This window comes from Nicotiana tomentosiformis, chromosome 7 (genome assembly GCF_000390325.3).
Source record: "Nicotiana tomentosiformis chromosome 7, ASM39032v3, whole genome shotgun sequence".
Lineage (NCBI taxonomy): Eukaryota > Viridiplantae > Streptophyta > Magnoliopsida > Solanales > Solanaceae > Nicotiana > Nicotiana tomentosiformis.
Window position 1 is genome coordinate 49917183 of NC_090818.1, and position 21173 is coordinate 49938355.

Genomic DNA, 21173 nt, shown 5'->3' on the forward strand with positions numbered 1-21173 from the left:
GATTTTAACTTCAACTTCACTAGAACAATTGAGTCAAATATACTGATTACAACACTTGTAAATCAATACCCTCACACTTCCCCTACTTCTACTTGTTGTATGAATTACAAGTTACTCTAACTTACACACTCGGACAATACTCCAACTAATATTGTTTGAATAACATGTTGATTACAACTCAATCTCCTAATACACATGAACTAAACTGGCTTAAGAAGGAATGACTTTCAAAACACACCGATGAGAGACTTGAGTGCTGAACTGATAATGATATGCTACGTTCTCCAGTCAATGTGCAAACTGATAGTCTTCACACTCAATAGGCAAAGTATTTAACTTTCCAATGCTTCGAGATCTTTGAGAGTCCTACACATAGTCAAACTCTCGTTTGCTTGAAAAACCTGAAGTTCTGAGGACTCCACGAATCTTGTGACTCATATCTACCAGATATGCGGTTAGATATTCTTGTGCGACAATCTTTATCGCATCAAGAGTCCCTCCCAGCAATATCGTACTGTAGTAACTTTGTATAAAAGTTACTGCCATGTAAGAACCTTCAGCAGCTACTTTGAAAATATGGTTTTCAGCACACGTTCATTGCACACAATTGATAATCATCAAAACTCAATTCTCAACAATTATTGCGTAAATGTGTAATATAGGGCTAAGATAAGTAACTCAAGCGGTATGGTCAATAAAGACCTACATAGTCGAGTAGATCCACTTGGCTTGGAATTTAGGTTTTGTTTCGTCTTTTGTCCAATTTATGTGTTACTGTTCGGACTTTGAGAGTTAAACTTTTTAATTAATAATTATAATTTGACAAGAAATCTTAATTTTTAAGTAATATTATATATTTGAAAACTACGTAAAAATACTATAAGTAACAATAATTAAAAATTATACAGATAGAAAAAAACTCGTATAAGTACCGAATGGTACCGCATAAATTAGGGTGGAGGGAGTATTATCTTGTAAGTTTCTATGTTTTGGCTTGTTTGATATAATTAGACTCCAACATGAAATTTAAGAAAAAAAATAAAAACTTTTACAAATTTTGGCCTAATGTAATAACATTGGTGTGGCTATAATACTTTTGAAATTTTTAGTCTTAAAATGCCAGTATAACAAATTTATAGTAGTATTAAATATCTCATAACTTTGTGTAAGTTAATTATTTTTAAATAAATTATATAATTTGAAGGTCATACGTATGACTTTTACGATTTGACGCGTCAATTAAAAGATTTGGGTCTTTTGCGGGACAAGCTGACTGGTCCACTTGCATTTCCATCGAGTCACTCTTTCTCGAAGTAAAAAGGAAAAAGTCCTGAATAAAGAAAGGTAAGCAGTAAGCAGCTGCAGAACAAGTTCCGAATTCTCAATCGGCGCCTTCTTCTCGAACCCTACCCTTCTCTTTGATTTTTGATCTTCTCTCATTTACATCATCAGGTCAAATCTTCATTTTCCTCCTTTTCATATTACGCAAGATCTGCTTTAGTGCACTGTTCATATTCCACACATATATGGTCATTCAACGTGTGCCTTTGTGTCAATCAAATTGTTTTAAAAAAAAATATTTTATGCTATTGATTAAACAGTTTTAAAAGATCGAAAGCCGCGATGTTGGGCGTTTTAAGGCGCAAAGTCGTTTCTAGCGCCTCTACTACTTCGGTAAAACTCGTGATTTGGCCTTTCGTTTTGATATATAGTGCATTCTGTACAATGAGATATTAAAGGTATTTGATGTGACAAACAATTTGCTTTTTCTGGGACAGTGTGTAAGGAAATCTCTGCATACGGTTGGGCCTGCAATATCCTCATCTAGAATTCCCTTTGCCGCAGCAGAAGAGGTAGTAATGCCTATTTCTGATTTATTCCTTTTTTCTTGTATTTTTCAGCTGATTTTTCCTTTCTTCCGGCAAACATGTGTTTCCAGTTCTTATTTGAATACATAGTCGAATGGCAGTTTTAGGGTGGTGTAATTTTCGTTCGGTTGATTTTGAAATATCTTTTGGCAAAAAAAGAAAAAAAGAGCTATTTTCCTAAAGCTCAAGTCAACTTCTTGGTAAGTTGTTAAAATGTTGTCATTTTTAGGATAAGCACATAATTTAGCCACAATTTTACAATACTTGATCTTCATCAATTGGTAGTTAATACTATTGGTTAATGAAATGAAACAACAACAACTACACCTCAGTCCCAAACAAAGTTGGGTCGGCGATATGAATCCTCACTTCTTTCTTCAAGCTCAACTCATATCATAATCAATTGGTAGTTCATACTATTGGTTAATGAAAGTATCATTTTTATTTAGGTACAAGTTATCAAGTTGTTTTTCACATTGTTTTCTTTAGTGTTGTATTAAATCTATTTTGGATTTTTGATACATCAGTTTCAAAAATTGTGTAAATTTCAGGAATCTAATTCAAATTTTAAGATGTCTGTACTCTAATCATATCTATTATTGAGATTGCCTGTGGTTTATCCTTACCCTCTCCTTACACAATGTGTTAGTACTAGCCCTTCTCGCTATGATTGCTTCTAAAACATTATGCTCTGACTTAGTATGCTTTTCAGATTCCATGACATACCGTCTATGGCAACCCTACTGAGACTTAACCATTCATCAGACATTTATTTTTGTCCTCCCCCTCATTATGTTGAATGCGAAGCTTTATGCTATTGGTCTTCCTGCTATTCTATTTCTAATCCCGTTTAAAATCTTGTCACATATTTTGAATATGAGAACAGACATCACTTCTTACTAGACAATGTGGTCATGCGCGGAATTTCAGTCAGCTTGTGCTACCTGGTACTTGTAGTTAATCTATGATAACTCAATACATTCATACTGGCATCATGTTGCTGTTATAATTAACTCCTACTTCCTAATACAGGGTGCTCATCGAATTTGAGGCCAGAAAGGTTAGTATCTATTACTGCTAATACACCTTGCATTCATTATTTGAAGGCTTAGAGCATTAACAAATGCGCGATGTCCTTCTGAATTAGCCATTCTATATTTCTCTGCATAGGACAAACTTGGTAAAATACCATGCCACTGCTTTTAAATTTGTTATTTGCATTTCTTAGGACCTAGCTCAGTATTGCAGAGCTTCTTTTGTGTTTTCATTTGCTCGGTTGAGCAACTTAAAGCTGAGGCGCTCCAGATAATTACTGTGTTATCCACAAGGGAGATGGAGATGGGTAGACCTCTGTTACTGAATGTGCCTATATTAGAATGACAGTGTGTGCATGTCACATAGCTTGATTTTCCAAAAAGAATAACAAATTAAATGACTTACACTATTCTTTATCGCTAACTAAAGATTTACACTATCATACCCATTTATAGTCGGAAGACAATATTATAATTGTTGAAGTTTGTGTGATTAATTTCTTTGTTGTGGACAATTTCATAGATTTAACAACATACATTTTGAAATTGTCTCAAGCATTTGGGATGTCCTAAAGTGATATAATCAATAGTGTCATACATATTGGGATTAGTATTCACCTGTTTCTATCTGTCTTTCTTTCTCTTTTGCACAAGAACAACTACGTGTCAATCTCAAACAAGTTGGGGTTGGTTGTATGAATCTTCTATATCCATTCCGCTGCAACTCATTTCATTCCATTACTCAATAAATAGAAAGTATAGCGAATATCATATTTTTTCCTATAACCAACTAAATAGACTCCTACCTAGGGTGGCAAAATGGTTCAAAGAAAACAGTTAGCCACCCATATTATCCACTAAAAAATAGGTTGGATAATGAGCTTTTTAAAAACGGGTCAAATATGGATAAAGAACCATATTATCCATTTAGAAAATGGATAACCAATGGATAACTAATGAGTTTAACTTTTACATTTCTAAAGCCTCAAATTGGGGCTTCCTCAAGTTTGGGAGACTAGGAATTCTCTCAAAAGTGATCATATTCAAGAAGCCATGGATAATATGGTTACTCATATTATTCGCCGGTTAACCCGTTTTTTTATCCGTATTAAATATGGGTCGGGTCGGATAATTTATCCGTTTTCATTACCCGTTTTGACCCGTCCCATATCCGACCCGACCGTTTGCCACCCCTACTCCTACCAAACAACCAGGCTAATGCAAATTAGATGGCTTGCTTATAAGCTATGTTGCGCGGACTCTCTAAAATGACACTGCACCCGTTTCGGATCCTCCAAAAATACACTACATTTGGAGGATCCGATACGCACCTGGCGATATTTTTGGAGAGTCCGAGCAACATAGCTCATAAGCACTTGAAGTCTTAACATGAATAAAATTATATCCAGATCTCCTTTCAAGCTAGAAAAAGGAATAGTAATCACAGATAATTAAATATGTTACCAATTTTAGTTGGTTTTTACTAAATCAAGCCTTGATGCTTCATTTTCAGTTCAACCAAAGACCATATGCATTTACCAAATTCAAAGTGTATGGGTTTCGGGAATGTTTGGATGTCAGAATTTTTCGTAAGGGTACTTTGTTGTGATGCTTCAATTTTCTTTCGTTCATGTTAATTAGCAAAAATATGAGACTTGGTGATTGCTAATTCTCTCTCTCTCTCTTCCTCCGCATATATATGTGTGTGTGTGTGTGTGTGTGTGTGTGTGTCTCCAGTTGGTTTATATGAATTAGTACATTGCCTGCAGGGGAGCTGTTATCAATCTTTGGTCAAGTGCAACACTACCGAATTGGAGCAGGCCATTCTGTGCAAATAGTGGTATATTTCTATAGTAATTAAGCTTTGCTGGAATCTCAATATAGTAATTAGTCATGCACATGCTTACAATGCATATGATATCGTTCAAAAATGTTATTTCGTCTCATGGTATTGTTCCTGCAATTGATCATGATTCCATCTACTCTATTCTTTAGCGTTTTTGAGCATTTTCAGTTATCAGTTGGACACCTTGAATTCAGTTGTACCTTCTCTCCTGAATGAATATCATCTCCACAACTTTTTAGTGAAGATACCCTTTCCTTTCTTTTCTGTTTTGGGATTGAGGTCTTATATAGATATTAAACAGCGGTACAGGTATTTTATTACTTCCTAGTATTGTGCCGAATGTTTGGCTGTTAGTTATAGACTTATTTGGGAGTTAAAGAAGTATTTGCATTATCTATCCAAAGGTACATAGTTTGTAAGCAGTTCTAACTCCGTGTCAAGTTCTATATCATCTTTAGCAACAGGAATATAATTTCTTTTATCAAAGCATCATATCGTCATTATGATCGACATCAATATCATCAAGAAGAACTGACCCCATCATCTCCACCTGTAGAAACTATGTAATCCCCCAAAGGTCTCTTCGCAACCAGGGGCACAGACGACCATAGAAGCCTATTGAATAATTAGAATGTATCATCTGTGAAAGAATATGTCATGAGAAGTTAATTCGTTAAGTTTAATGACCCTTTCTTATAACTTAGAATCTGGTGGAGTAGAATTAAGAACTAGCAGGAAATTTGCACTTGGTTTATAGTTTGAACAATGGGGGCATATCTAAGGTGCATTCTGAAATCTGGTGGATGCTTCCATCTTTTAAATTGTTTTTTCATTTGCTTTCTCCTCTTGTATGTCAAACCTTATCCCTTCTGTATTGGTATAGTTTCTCACATTGCTTTTATTTGCTTCCCTATAATTGTATTGAAGGTGACCAGGTTGATGCTGTTGTTCCTTTTATGGGTGAATCCATAAGTGATGGGACACTGGCCAAGTTCCTGAAGAGTATGTGTTTGTTGATATTGTCCCTGATCTATCTTCAATCCGGTAGTATTCGTTAATTCTCTGAACTTACTGTCTTTCCTCTTTCCTTCTCTTTGAGCAGATCCTGGTGATAGAGTAGAAGTTGATGAGCCAATTGCTCAGATTGAAACAGATAAGGTACATAGCTTGAAAATTGAAATGCCACCTAGTTGATTTTAGTCTAACCTTTTTTCTTAGGTCTCTGTGGAGATTAATGGCTTTATATATGACTGGTTTTTACTTGGCAGGTAACCATTGATGTCACCAGTCCTGAAGCTGGTGTAATCCAAAAGGTAGAACATCTTTAGCATTGGAACTCCCCCCCCCCCCCCCCCAAAGTTTATTTTGCTTGTATGTTTGGGTCAATGGCTTCTGAATCTGTTTTTGAATATCTGTAGTTCGTAGCCAATGAAGGGGACACTGTCGAACCAGGCTATAAAGTTGCTATCATTTCAAAATCTGGTGAGGGTGTGGAACATGTTCCTGCATCTAAGAAGCCATCTGAAAAAGCAGCTCCTCAGCCATCCTCTCCAGCTGAAGATAAGAAAGAGGAGAAGGCAAAACCTCAAGTTGAGACTATTCCTGTTAAGGAAAAGCCGAAGGAGAGTTCACCTCCACCCCCTAAACGCTCTCCTACAGAACTCCAACTCCCCCCCAAAGAACGGGAAAGACGAGTTAGTCAACAATTGATGCTGTTGTAATCTCATTGTCGTGGCAATACTTGTTTATGCATCCTTCGCGATTACTACGTGTAACTTTAGAATTCTGTTTTGATGACAGGTTCCCATGACTAGGCTCAGAAAAAGAGTTGCCACACGTTTGAAGGATTCTCAGAACACATTTGCAATGCTGACGACGTTCAATGAAGTTGATATGTAAGTTTAGACAGTGATTTGGTATTAAACAGATCATCTTTTCTGTGCTAATATTTCTGCATCTTTATCGAACTAAGATTAAACCTGAATATTAACATACGTGCCAAATCAGCAGAAAATTGATCAAGTTTGGTTTGGAAGATTTAAATCTTGATGTTAATATCTTCACGAATTTTATATACAGCACTTCTGCCAATAAAAAAGAAGTTTTTAAAATGGCAACTGAAATTTGTAAGTTTATAACTTCCGTTTCTTTTTTTGTTCTTCTGACCTAGGAGAGGTGTAGCGGGCATTTATCATATGTATTGAAATGCTTGTTTTGCATCTGTGATGAGCTTACTTTCTTAATTGTTTCTCTTTTCAGGACAAATCTAATGAAGCTCCGCACTGATTACAAAGATGCCTTTGTTGAAAAGCATGGAGTGAAGTTAGGGTTCATGTCTGGATTTGTGAAAGTACGAATCGGAAAGACTGTTTTCTATTAATTTGTATACTTATTGTGAAACTCTGGCCTAAAATGCTTATACATATTTCAGGCAGCAGTTAGCGCACTCCAGAGTCAGCCAATAGTTAATGCAGTTATTGATGGCGATGACATCATATATAGGGATTATATAGACATCAGTATTGCTGTTGGTACCCCAAAGGCAAGCAAAACCTTTCTTTGCCTCAAAGTTTCAGATTACATGGAAACTTCTTGCAGAATTCCTAATCAGTCTCATTTTGTCCTTCAAACTTCTCTTTTTGGGTTCTACTTTTGAGTGTTCTGGCCACTGTTTTTCTCCATGCCTCAGGGTCTTGTCGTACCAGTTCTCCGCAATGCTGAGCAGATGAATTTTGCTGAGATAGAGAAGACAATAAACGGGCTTGCTAAGAAGGCAAATGATGGAAGCCTATCCATTGACGAGATGGCTGGAGGTTCGTTCACAATATCAAATGGTGGAGTCTATGGAAGTCTTCTCAGTACCCCTATCATAAATCCTCCTCAGGTATGTGTCTTTGATGCAACATAGGAAGTGGTTACAATTACCCCGTCAACCTATCTCACCATCGAAAATTTGCTGGTTGATTTTGTAGTCTGCTATCTTGGGAATGCATTCAATAGTCAGTCGCCCAATGGTTGTTGGAGGCAACATTGTTCCAAGACCAATGATGTACATTGCTCTGACATATGATCATAGGCTGATTGATGGAAGAGAGGCAGTGTTCTTTCTGAGAAGAATTAAGGATGTGGTGGAAGATCCCCGCCGTTTGCTCCTTGATGTTTGAATAGGCAACATCCTCTGGATTTTTATTTTACATGAGTGTACACTCAGGCTAAGAACCAGAATAAATGGCGATGGCTAAGTTTTGTAGGCCTTCGATGTTGCTTTGGTCCTGATTATTTACTTAGTTGCAGTAAGCTATACTTGAGATTTGCAGAGCCGTAAAGATCGTGCGTTCCCCTGAGATTCACCAACTATGCTTATTTTTTGTTTGAATATATTATATACCAACTTTAATTGTATTTGAATTGGGACTTTTTGCATTTCTGCCCTACAGCTCTTTGGCTTCAGTATTTTCTTCTGCATTGGAATTAATACACGTTTGAAAGTTCATCCTTTGTTGGCCACACTATTTGAAAATTCTTCCTTTGTTGCATATGTTCTTCATGCCATAAGGCTACTTATAGTGTTCTAAGCAACCGGTATTCATACTTGCGCAGAGAATATTAAATATAATTTTTCACTAGAAAATATTACTTGAAAAATATGATACACACAAAGAAACACGTAAATGATATTATTTTATGAACATGTAAATGCAGTAGCTATTCATACATTCAAGTCTCCAAATTTTACTATTTTTTCTTGAATTATAATTTAATTAATTAAGTACTTGAAGAAATTGAAAAAATTCAGGATAAAGTTTGTATTTAAAATATTTAAAAATATTTATCATCTTTTTATTCTCTTCATGAAATAGTAGATAATATAGTTATAAACCCGTCAATTGATAAATATTGGTGCAACAATATAAAGACAAATCAGTAATAATATAATTAATAGGTTGAAAAGTTACCTGTTTTGATAATATATATCCTTTGAACATTTTGGCCGACCAGAATCTGATCCAAACGATGATTATCGGTACGAATAATATACAAATAAAAATGTACACCATAGCAAGGTTTGTATATTATTCGTACCGATTATCATCGTTTGCGAGAATGTAAAAATCTGCCGGCATAGTTTGGATCAGATTCTGAGAATAGTATGTTTTTAATTAAGAAGATGTTGGTGATGGCGTTAAGGGCAGTAATTCTTTTTTAAAAATGCGGGTTTCAGGGTTAGGTATTATTATATTTTGAAATTTAAATGTTAAATTAATTTTTTAGGCACTTTGCCGCTTGGATAATTTTACAGATTTTCGTGTTGATAGCTACAAAATTACATCCAACTTCCACATAAAATAGCAACAAAAATCATTTAAAAAAAACTTCCACGTCTAATGTGATTAGAAATGCCGTATTTCACATTCATATTAGCAAAATTAACCATACTAATTCTAAACTAACTGATTTTATTAAATTATTATTTATCTTATCCTAATATTGCCAATTGTCTTGAGCAATGCCAAGTGACTTATTATTAGGTTGTCATTTGGTTTAGTGTGGATACTTGAAGGAAGAAACCGCATAAATAATTATTTGCATAGGAGAACATGATAAGAATCAATTATGGAGGTAGGTTAGAATTGTTGTTCCAAGCCCACGTTTGGGAAGACATCGGGGTTAAATTTTCAAGTGATTTATTTTTTTCTTCCTTTTTTCTTGTTTATGTGTAAGAAAATATTAAGTATATAAATAAATTACAAACTGCAGCACAAAAAAACGTGGGAGAAAATATTAATTTCTTTTTACATTGGAAGGTTTAATAAATAAATCTAAAAAAATGCCAAACAAACGTGGGAGGAAGTATTGATTTTTCTTAATCGTGGGAGGAAGTATTAATTTCTTGAAATTGGCAGGTTTAATTTTTTTTATTTTGATTTTCTACCTTCTATTTTAAAAGAATTTTAAAACTGTTGTTGGAGTTTTGTCCTAAAAACTTAAATTTGACATGTTATAGTGATGACACTTGGCACAAAATTCATTGATTCAACTATTCAAAATTCTTTAATTGTCTAGATATTAACTCATATATCCAATACTAATTGCTAGGTCGCCATAGGAATACTTTATATTTCGATATATTTTACTATGTTAGGCTTTTAATTCTTAGGGCCTTATTAATGCTTCAATTGCATTTCTTTGATAATGGTTTACTTGCTTGCATGGTTGTTTGAATGATCGGTGGGAATGAGGAACTATTAAGACAATTTGCATGAATTCATGCTTTGTTGGCCACACTATTTGAAAATTCATCCTTTGTTGCATATGTTCTTCATGCCATGACGCTACTTATAGTGTTCTAAGCAATGTGCACCACATTTAATACTTTGCACTGTTACTCTTTTTCACAAAAAGAGAGTTGATGGTGCTCTCATATTAATTGCGCTTCTCTGGTTGCATGGCTCTCATATGTAAACGCTTGATATGCTCTAATGCATCCACAGACAGAAAATAGCTTTGTCTCCTAGGCTTGCAACTTACGAGGATCAAGATTGATGAATGTATGCATAATTCTAAGGCAGTGAAGAAGCAATAAGGAATAACCCCTGAAGCGACAATATCCTCTGATTTCCTTTCTCAAGTGAACATCTGTCTAATTCGTTTTTTTTTTTTTTTTTTTTTATAATAGGGAAATACACAGCCGCTACACTTGGTGCGCGTGTAATAGCCTGCAAAACACACTAGGCAAGCCATGTGCGACATGCTCAACCCAGAAGGCATTGAGGGGATTCGATCCCAGGATGACCGCCCTCCAAACCAACTAGGCAACCCGAAGGGTTTGTCTAACTCGCTTTTAAAACGAAAAGGTTGGGCCTTTACTTTTGCATTACAGCTCCCTAATAATCCAAGACAAATTCATTTTATGGGGAATAGACTCATTCTCAAGGGCTCAAGATCAAAAGACAGTACCTACGAAATGTATTTTCATTCTAGTTGATACTTTATTTGCTATAGCTATTAATTGGATCGATGACATTGCCTCTCATTTCCAGGATGCAGTCAAGAGTTTCTGAATAACTAAGCCTTCTAAGTCACAATCAACCGCCATGACATTCAGGACTAACACCCACACAGATATGCTCAAGTAAAACCTGATGTTTTGTTTATACTTTTGTTTAAGGAAGACGTTTACAAAAATGATAATCATACAATTATACAATGACAACCTGCTCAAAATTGGCATGAGACTCGAAAAGTGCAAGATACTGAAAGAGGCTTTCCTTGTAGCGACAAAATAATTTTTTTTATAGACATCTACAGATAAGGATTGGCAGATCGAGTTGCTGAGGAGCAATATTTAGTTACATTCTAACCTCTATGCCTTCCTTTACCAGGTGCTCTTTCACGGATTGAATGGGAACCTGAAAATCAGGAGACAAATTATACAGCCCAGGTCAGTCAGAGATCCATATTCCATGTATGTACATTACTCCGTAGCGGGGGTAGGGTGTCTGGCTGTAACTTCAGGATTTGCAGCTGGCCCCTTATTGCATCTACTACACAGACCATCTTAAGTGCGGACATGAAAAGGTTTTGACAACACAACCTAAGCAAATAATATCAAAGTGTATTGCTGAAACTAAAAAGTACTGCAAAATATGCAACTTCACTCAATCTTCCCTCAGATGCTTAATAGTCTAAAAGATTTTAGTTTTTGACAAGATTCCATTAATTAAAATGGTTTAAGGTGTAACCATATGCATTTCATTAAATGCTTATCTTTTTTTTTTTATTCAGCTAAGTTTAACACAAGCAATAGATGCATTTCCGGAAGAAATAAAAAGCACTTTTTAAGTGACACAAGCGGCAGATATTTCTTAGTCCATTTTAAAAGATATAAAACGCCCCTTTAGGTGAGGCTCAAATAGAAGGTATCTTCTTTCTTCGAAAAGGTGCATGGCTTTCAGAGACATTAGCATCCACCTCTCATTGATTATCCAAGATTCACGTGTTTTCGTCATCTAACTTCTTTAATCTATCAAAATTGTTATCGAGCTGACACTGATACTGAATATTGAAATAACTTAAAAGGAAGAGAAGGCTTCCGTATAATATAGTCTCAACTAACCTCCTTTCTATGGAAAATTCCAGCAGCAAGAGCAGCAGATGCATTTGTTTCTTTGAAGACCTCTGAGAAGTGTTCAACAGTTCCAGCTCCACTGCTTGCAATCACAGGAATGCTTACAGCATCTGAAATCAACTTAATTAGGTCTACATCAAATCCTTTTCCCTGACCTGAAAATATATCAAAAGAGCAATATTAGGCATTAGTGTCCTAATACATGAAATAGATTGTTGCAAAAAAGGAACCCTCAGGTTGTATGATCAATCTATTATCCTAAGGAGAAATAATAAACCACAGGACAGCAAGCTTTGGAGTAGAGCTAACGGGTGAATGAAAATTCTGTCCTGATAAGGCAAAGAAAGAAGTCATATCATTGTTTAAACCCGCACCGCCTCATTGCCATCCCTACATATCAAGAGTGGACAACTATGCAGGTTTGGTATAGTTTCATTCGCAAGTAACATGGATCATAACACCAGGCAAGTTAATTAAGGATAGAAATAGCTAACCTTGATCCTACCAAACTATTACTACATAAAAGGGGAAAAAAAATAAAACCCATTACACAGACAAAGGAAGCCTAATATAGCAGGTACTCCTCCCGTATTTTAAATACAATGTAAATAACATGAGTGGGTCCAAAAATGAAGCTTTGTTTAACTTTTCACAAATTTGAACTTCTAATGCACTAAAAGTGAGTTTTGGGAATACTATATAGAAAATATTTCCCATTTTGTGAAATGGGAAATTTTCTGGACCAACGAAAGCTTAAAACAGGACATATCCTACTGTTGCTTGGCGACTGTTACAGTAGAAACACCAAATTATGTTATTGACCATCTTCAGACTCATTCTAACACGAACTGTAATGTAGAATAAATATGCGTCAAATTCAGTAAGAACATATACCATCGCAATCAATGCAGTTTAGCAGTATCTCCCCAGCTCCCAATTCTTCAACAGCTTTTGCAAGCTCATAAGCTCCAATAGGGTGACCTTCTCTCCCACCACTCACCTTGAAATAGAGAATTGAAGTGAACTTTAGGTGAAAACATAAAAGTTATCAACCCTGAAAAACAATCTTGATATTCCATGTAACAACAATAAGAGCATTTCAAGAATAACGGTTTGCAATTCAGAACAAAAAAGAGTCACTGCTCACCGTGCACTGGTACCACGCATATTCTTCTCCATTTGGACCTGAAACCAGTAGACACACTTCAGTCGAATATATATTCCCTTCTTGAGAGAATCTCTTGCTTCATGTCATCTTGCCCCCATTTTATCTTGGTCGAGTGAGAATGCGAGATGACATGAAGCAATAGATTCTCTTTTTACCTCCTCACTGCCGACACGAGTCTGATAAGACAGTGGTATGCATGAATAAGGTAATGTGACATTCCAAGGATATACAAATGGCAAGCTAGTATACCCCACAGGCTCTTTTCTTTTTTTCCTCCCGGGAAGGGTGGGGGTTGGGTTAAGGAGCTCCACAAAGGTATAGCTGTAACTTCACAAACAAGCTCGAAATGTATGGTCACCACATCTAGAAAGCAAGTCTCTAACATATAATAGTACATGTTAGTCGATGTTCAACTCTAATTAAAAAATCTTCTTTCCTGATTTTTAATCGTTCATGGGCGAAAAGATTTCTCTTTCTACGCGGAAACACCGGATGCAAGGTCAATCACTAAATTACATTTGGAAGAGAATATCTGAATGCATTTACCTGGGTTTCTCACTTTGATAGTCCTGAATTCTACAGCTTTGGGGTCCTTCACGTACACCCTTCGAGGATCAATGCTTACAACTACTGCCTACAAAATCACAATACAACCACAAAATTCAATAAAATCTTTGTACAATTTGCCCAATAAATAATGAGTATGTTATTCATATATGAAAGCAAGCAGACAAGGGAAAGCACTTATAGACTACTATGTCAGTCACTCTTCATCAGTGAAGAGAGAAGAAAAAGGTAGTTTACATATTAAAAATCAAATCTTGGTAGTTCCAAACTAAGATATTAACCTAGGATAGTGACGAAACAAATATGTTATCTTTACTAGCAGACATAACTATATGAAGAAATAGCATTAAGTTATACATGGCTTTAAACCAAACCTGATTTCCATAAACTCGGGAGATCTGCTCTAGACTGCTCTTTCCAGTTTTCACCTTCAAAGACAGTAAGCAAAACAAAAGGACAGAATAACGTTAATATAAAAGTAAATATGGAAGGAAGCATTTTTTCTCTGGAAAAATATGCAGTAATTTTCATACAAATGAGTATCACATACTCCAGATTTTAAGTATTCTTCCGCAGCATAAACGGCATCACTTCCAATAGAAACTTTGTCTGCTCCAGAACGAAAATATTCTGAGGCAACTTCCAAACTAGAGTAGTATCTGCGAAGTAAGTCCATATAAGAACTAGTGAACTTTGATCCTTATCCACGTTCCCAAATGAACATTATTCAATTTGTCAACTCAGTTTTAGGGAACCAATTTGGAGGATTCAAAGAAAACAAATAGTGATGTATGAACAGGGATACCAAATAGCCAGGGGCGGCTCAAGCGCATGCGGAGGCCTAAGGCCAAAATTTAATATGAGGCCTAAATTTTTAAAAGAAAGTTTTAAAATATGTTGAAATCTAATTTTCCGGCTTTTTGAGATATAAAGTTGTTAATAATCTTTTTATAATCGATTTTTTCTAATAATTCTTTTTCAATTGATATTATAGACAACTCATTTAGTCTTTCTTGAGATATTGTTGATTTTAGATAAGATATTGTAAAGCAATAGAAGTATAGAACTATTGGAAGCTTAAACGTATTGTTGAACACTTAAACTAATAAAACCTTGGAGAAATAATGTGAGTCTTATAAGAAAGAGAAAGTCAAAAAATATGTAGAGGTTTTTGAAATATGAAGAGATTGGGAAAAAGAAAGATTGATTTGAACAAATTAAGAAAGGGGAATAAAAAATTTACACGTTAGCTAATGAAGGAGTAAAAAGTAAAAAATTGGAACGTTTGAAAACAGTTCATCTACCTATTTTTAAGTAAGTCAAATTATTACTTTATTTATAAATATATAAAGAGCTTTCTTTTCTTTTATATTAAAAACCCTACTTTTGTATTAAAAGTACTAAATATTATTTTTTAATCACCTATAAATCTATTATTTTTTTAAAAATAGGTCCCCCCAAATTTGGGGGCCTAAGGCATAAGCCTTATCTCTTATAACATTAGAGCCGGCCTTGCAAATAGCCATACTGCAAGGAAAAGAAAGTGAAAATTATGGGGAAAAACATAAACCTGCCATTTCCATCTTTGAAGTCTCTAATACCTCCTCCAACGGTTAATGGCACAAAAACATTCTCTGATGCATACCTCAATACCTAAATGGCAAATCAAGGAGCAGAAATTATCATAACCATTCTCTTTATTGGGAAGGATTTTAATAATTACTCAGATATTTAACTACATAACACAAAAAGAAGAGTACAGAACAGACCTGCAACATTGGCAGATCGCCCAAGGGGAAGTCTCGGAAAGCAGTAATATTTAAAAAGCTAACCTAAAACCAGAGAAAATAACTGATTAGTTTATCATCGGGATAGAGTAACATGGAGTCCGGGATAGGTAATGCTAAGGTAAACCTCGTCTGCCCCATCCTTGTAATACTGTCCAGCAAGATCCACTGGCTTGCCAAGGTTCCTCACCTTCAGGAAAGACAATCATGTTCAAATAGAGGAGCAATTTTTGGAAGATTAAAATCAAGTACGAAATCCACATGGCTTCAGCATAAGAGCCATAAATTCTAGATGTCAAAGAAACAGAGTATTCCAGAATAGCTATATAGTACATAGTTAGACTACTGATAAAAAAATTATTCACCAAGTGGATCAAGTACCTGACACCAAGAACCTTAAGAGGCTATAAATCAGCTAGTTAACATGCTTCCTCATTAGTTTTCTGTTGTTCCTTCTCTTTTCCTTTAGGTAACTTACAAGTACGAGCCTGAACCTCTTATCTCACTATGCCATGAGGTCTGCTAGCCGAAAAACTTACAGCTTTCTAGCTTCCATTTTCTAACCTCATAGGCAATAGACTAGACAAACGAATAAGAACTAGAAATTCTTTTTCCTTTTTATTAGCGGAAGAATAACAACCCTTTATTTTTTTAAACAAAATAATAACAATACTTTATTGTCCTCGTAATCCTTCTTAGTTTTAACGTCTAGAGACGATCTCCTTTTCTTTCTTTTTTTGATAACGTAAACGATTTCCTTTTCTATATAAATTTTATTGGCTCTGATTTTTATGTAATGGTTATAATTTATAGTGTCCGCTCTCAACTGTTTGAAAACCTACTCCAACATTGAACAGCTGATGGTTAACCGATGAATAATGCTTACTGACCTCATTTTCTTTTGTGTGCTCTCTAACGTCATATTGGTCTCCTTTGGTTACAACCAGATCACCTTTATCATTAGTCCTTACATCAAGACATGCAATAACCTGAGTAGTCGAAAAAATTGCAAACTTCAGTGTTACAAAATTAAATAAAAAATTCCGGGAATCAAATTACTACATGATGAATGTAACCTACCCTTTTTGCAAGTTTAGAGGCATTCCCTTGGACTAGCTTCTGTCTTGCATGAAGCTTTCATGTATTAGATGCTTTGAACAATTAACTTGAGAAGTAACACACTAACTCAAATCATAAGCATCATTAATACCTGTGTTCTCCCAGATTTTGGATTCAAGAACCTCCTCAATACAGAAAGGCCAACATCTGGAAACATTACCCAGCAGTTTAATGAGATAGTGATTAAAAGGAAAACAAAAACTAAACAGTTTTAAGGGGATATATGTGTGTGTATGTGTGCACGCTTTTTATTTACAAATTTCATATTGTGATTAACCATAATGGACTAAAATTTAAAAGGGTTATTTCTGAACTCTTCAAAGATGAGAAAACAAATTAAAGTATCTTTGAATGACATGCAAAAGGTAAAAAGGACTATATTATTAATGATTAAAAAAATCGGCTATCTCCTTAACAAATTCTCCAATGACATTTGGCTGGCTATGCTTACATTGTGATCACTTCCATGCCTTCTATGCTACATTCATCAGATAAAACATAATTTTAATTGATCTAACATAAAAAAGTTATAAAGAGGAGGTCGCTATACCACCACTCTTCTCGGGATGAAACTGAACTGCATGGACATTTCCCCTCTGAATGGATGCTATGAAATTGTCACCATACTTGCAAGTTGATGATATCCATTCTCTATTATCATCTGACTAAAATAGGAGAAATGTCTGAATTAAGTTGCTTGGCAATTTACTAAATGAAAAAGCAACTGAGAAAAAAGAGGATGGAGTCACCATCAATATATATTTATGCAATGAAAAGTAGTACCGGCGTTGCCCGATAAGAATGTACGAAATAGACATGGGATTTTCCAATGTCATCCAATATCTGAGTATCTTTTGCTATATCAAGTGCATTCCAGCCAATATGAGGTACTCTGATCCCTTTAGAAGAGTCAAAACGTCCAACTACTCCAGGAATCAAACCAAGACCCTTTACTGATAAACATATTGAAGAGTCAGTTTCTCAAATGAAGGAGCTATACGTTAAAACAATGTACGAAAATGCAGGCAAACAAATAAATATATACTCTGCTATGGAGACATAACAATAACATGAATCTGGGGAATTTATATAAAGTAGAAATTGACATTGGATTTTCCAATGTCATCCAATATCTGAGTATCTTTTGCTATATCAAGTGCATTCCAGCCAATATGAGGTACTCTGATCCCTTTAGAAGAGTCAAAACGTCCAACTACTCCAGGAATCAAACCAAAACCCTTTACTGATAAACATGTTGAAGAGTCAGTTCCTCAAATGAAGGAGCTATACGTTAAAACAATGTACGAAATTGCAGGCAAACAAATAAATATATACTCTGCTATGGAGACATAACAATAACATGAATTTGGAAGATAGATTATAAAATAGAAATTGACATCCAAATTTACTTGCAACTGGAAAATTGATACCAACGGACTCAACGTATAACATCAACGAGGTAACAATGTAAAGCTGGTGGATGGCCCAACTTCATTTCTTACCATAGACAAATTCTTATAGCTACAATGTAAGCCATGGATTCTCCTCTATGAAAATATATTCCAAAATATATAACCATTTAAATGCTGAATGATCCTGTTCATTATTGTAATATACAATAAACTCATAGTCCATAAGTTAAGCATCTCGCTGCATGAGGTTTCTTTTTACAGTTAGATAAAAGCGACTTCGCTAGAACTAGTTGATATGAAATGTCTAAAGCCATACATAAACGTAGGAGGTCAATCTTAGTAGCTGACCTGGTCCATTTTCTTCACTTGACTCGAAAAGTAGTTGGAGCCCAAGACAAATGCCTAGGAATGGGCGATCTTGCTCAATATAAGTACAAAGTGCTTCAGCCATTCTGCATGACAATTTTTCCCCGTAATTTTCAGACAAGGAAAAAAGAACCTAATTTATATGGAGCGAGAAAAATAAAACATGAGAACCAATTACCAATAAAGACGGACGAACTTTCCATAAACATGTTCTTATCTTTGCAAAAGCTTTAACCAAAATAGATTAGTACAATATATTTTTAACTGGTGTTATAATTATTTTGTTTGTGCTTTTATTAGTACCTTTTTGAGGAAAACGTCTCGCAGTAAATGCTAAATACTGGTTTGATTACTCTCGAGCAAATAAACAACTTATCTTTTACATAGATATGGAGCGAGAGGTTGTATTATCCCATAACCATGCTCAAGCAATGAGATTCTCATACGGGTAAAATTATCGATAAAGTAATTTACTTGTTTATTTACAACGAAAAACACTGAACATATAAACAATTCCATCCCTATGGATTATGTCAGTGAATTTTACCCTTTCTTATTTAGCACATCCATAGCTGGAGCGAAAGCACCAACTCCAGGAAAAATGAGTCGTTTTGCTTTCAAAATGTCTTCTGGTGTTTGGACCTGGAAGACATTGAAATAATAAAGGTAAGAAAAGAGAGCAACAAAAACTCAATATCCATGGATAATTTCTCCCTTCTGGCTTTGGCTTGCACTTGTAACAAACTTTCCACACCTCCCCAAAATAAAAAGAAAGCATAAGAATTACTTCATGATCCATCGGTTGACTACAGGGCTATTAACGGGCATGATTATCCTCATATTCTCATCGTATAAACAGTTAAGGTTGAACATAAGAGTACCTCTAAACTATGTTAGTGATGTGCATGTGGAAGTATTTAGTGCCATATATACATTCTTCTTTGAATAGTATTTCTTTTAATCTCCTACAAATAATCCTAATTTAAGTACTTAAAAAAAAAGTCACAAAAGTAGTAACAGAAAAGTAAAAGTGAAAGAGTATACATCTTTGATGTCAAAACCGAGATACTTAATTGCATTCCTGAGACTTCGCACATTGCCAGCACCATAGTCAAGTAGAGTTACCACTGCAAAAAAAAAAAAAAAAAAAAAAAAAATCAACCTTACAGTCAAAATATGATTATAAAAACAAGGGGCATCACGCTGCCAGCATGGAATTGAAAAATATCATTCTAGATATAATTAACAGCGTATATGATTTTGCGCATTGTTTAATTGTCAGTATTAGAAGGGGAAATTGAGAGAACACCAGAATCATCGGCGCCGCCGGCAGAGGCGCGGACTGAGAAGCTTCTGGAAGATTTGCAATTCAGAGCTTTAGCATGGGGCTTGTAACGTAGGGAATAAAGAGATTGAGAAGTGGAGGAAAAGGACGGATACGATGTCGTCGACGAAGAGGAAGAAGAAGAAGATTTAGCTGTTAAGAACTGTGAAGTTGAAGTGAAACTCGCCGCCTCCATTTCTTTTCCGCAAGCTCTAGTTCTGGTTTACTGTTATGTAGCTGGAATTCAATAAACGGCTACTCTGACAATTGATTCCCGATTGGTATTTTGGGTCGACATAGGCTCCCCGACACGCTCCTGGGCTTCGAGTCCATCTTTGAAGAAATGGCGTGGCATAGCCACTTTTTAACATGTTATTTAGTCTTTATCCCGTATTTTTTTTTTTTTTAATGTTGAACAAAAATAGTCACTACTCTATTAAAATTAATATGATAAGATATTTTTACCCTTTTTTTATGAGTGCTGTGTGAATATTAAGGACATGGTATCCTTAACATTTACATTGCACACATGAAGTTAAAGACGCCATGTCCTTAACATTTACACTGCACATATGAAGTTAAGACATGATGTCCTAAAGTTTAGCAACGGAAGGTGCAAATACAGGACATTCTATCATTAATATTTACACAACATTCATGAAGTTAAGGACACCATGTCCTTAATATTTACACAACACTCATAAAGTAAAAGACAATATGTCCTTAATATTTACACCACACACATGAAGTTAAGGACATCATGTCCTTAATATTTACACTGAACATATAAAGTTAAGGACACGAGGTCCTAAAGTTTAACAACAGAAGGTGCAAATACAAGTTAAGGACATTATGTCCTTAACATTTACACTGCACACATGAAGTTAAGAACGGCATGTCCTTAAATTTTATACTGCACATATGAAGTTAAGGACATGATATCCTAAAGTTTAACAACGGGAGGTGCAAATACAAGACACTTTGTCCTTAATATTTACACAGTATTCATGAAGTTAAGGACACCATGTCCTTAATATTTACACAACATCCATATCTAGCACAGGTATATTTTCATCCGGACGGGTAAAAATTTATTAAGCACTGACTAAAGAGTAAATACATTTTAAGCAGTGGCTAAAGAGTAAAGACATATCTAATTAGTAGCTAACTGTGCACTTCTCCCTCCATCTTTCTGTATTGGCGGTCCGTTTTGGGCCTACTCACACTATCTTGAAACGGTGAAGTTCACTACTAACCATTTTTTGAGCCTCTGTTTAAGAATTAAGGGAAATTTTCGTAAATACAACTTCTATTAGAGTATATTACAGCATCTACAACTATTATTTGATTTACGTTTTGTATAATATTTTATACAACTAGTATCTATGAACGTGCGTTGCACGTTAATAATGACACGTGATGATTTAAACATTTATTTATACGAAGGAACAATACAATTTAATTAATAAAAAATTTTTATGTATAATAATACAACAATCATCTAAATGCCGAAAAATATTTACATTAGCATAATACATGAATATAAAATAAAA

The 21173-nt window shown here is 35.0% G+C and overlaps 2 protein-coding genes and 1 long non-coding RNA gene across 4 annotated transcripts; 1 reads left to right on the top strand and 2 right to left on the bottom strand.

The window, feature by feature from the left end:
• The first annotated feature begins 1271 nt into the window (after positions 1 to 1271).
• Positions 1272 to 8246, top strand: LOC104100129 (dihydrolipoyllysine-residue succinyltransferase component of 2-oxoglutarate dehydrogenase complex 2, mitochondrial-like). 2 transcript variants are annotated; one of them, XM_009607300.4, is made up of 15 exons: positions 1272 to 1452; positions 1602 to 1674; positions 1779 to 1853; positions 2755 to 2815; positions 2901 to 2928; positions 4672 to 4742; positions 5676 to 5750; positions 5851 to 5906; positions 6017 to 6061; positions 6167 to 6442; positions 6549 to 6643; positions 7008 to 7098; positions 7180 to 7290; positions 7438 to 7632; positions 7721 to 8246. In XM_009607300.4, the coding sequence occupies exons 2-15, from the start codon at positions 1624 to 1626 to the stop codon at positions 7910 to 7912; spliced, it is 1422 nt and encodes a 473-aa protein (XP_009605595.1). In that variant the 5' UTR covers positions 1272 to 1452; positions 1602 to 1623; the 3' UTR covers positions 7913 to 8246. The 2 variants fall into 2 exon arrangements, with proteins under 2 accessions (XP_009605595.1, XP_009605594.1); XM_009607299.4 differs by lacking the exon at positions 1272 to 1452 and having other exon boundaries at positions 1489 to 1674.
• LOC138896487 (uncharacterized) lies at positions 3603 to 4357 on the bottom strand. Its single transcript, XR_011409691.1, has 3 exons — positions 4264 to 4357; positions 4106 to 4135; positions 3603 to 3708 (listed from the first exon to the last, which is right to left on the bottom strand). It is a non-coding gene; the product is annotated as an uncharacterized lncRNA (long non-coding RNA).
• A 2628-nt stretch (positions 8247 to 10874) lies between the features above and the next one.
• Positions 10875 to 19951, bottom strand: LOC104100130 (imidazole glycerol phosphate synthase hisHF, chloroplastic). The gene is made up of 19 exons (XM_009607302.4): positions 19606 to 19951; positions 19341 to 19423; positions 18844 to 18938; positions 18279 to 18382; positions 17302 to 17471; positions 17069 to 17183; positions 16610 to 16665; positions 16480 to 16518; positions 16290 to 16388; positions 15527 to 15589; positions 15382 to 15444; positions 15183 to 15265; positions 14163 to 14271; positions 13987 to 14040; positions 13592 to 13679; positions 13025 to 13062; positions 12772 to 12877; positions 11866 to 12032; positions 10875 to 11158 (listed from the first exon to the last, which is right to left on the bottom strand). Exons 1-19 carry the CDS (start codon positions 19814 to 19816, stop codon positions 11099 to 11101), a joined length of 1803 nt encoding a protein of 600 aa, XP_009605597.1. The 5' UTR covers positions 19817 to 19951; the 3' UTR covers positions 10875 to 11098.
• Between the last annotated feature and the right edge of the window lie 1222 nt (positions 19952 to 21173).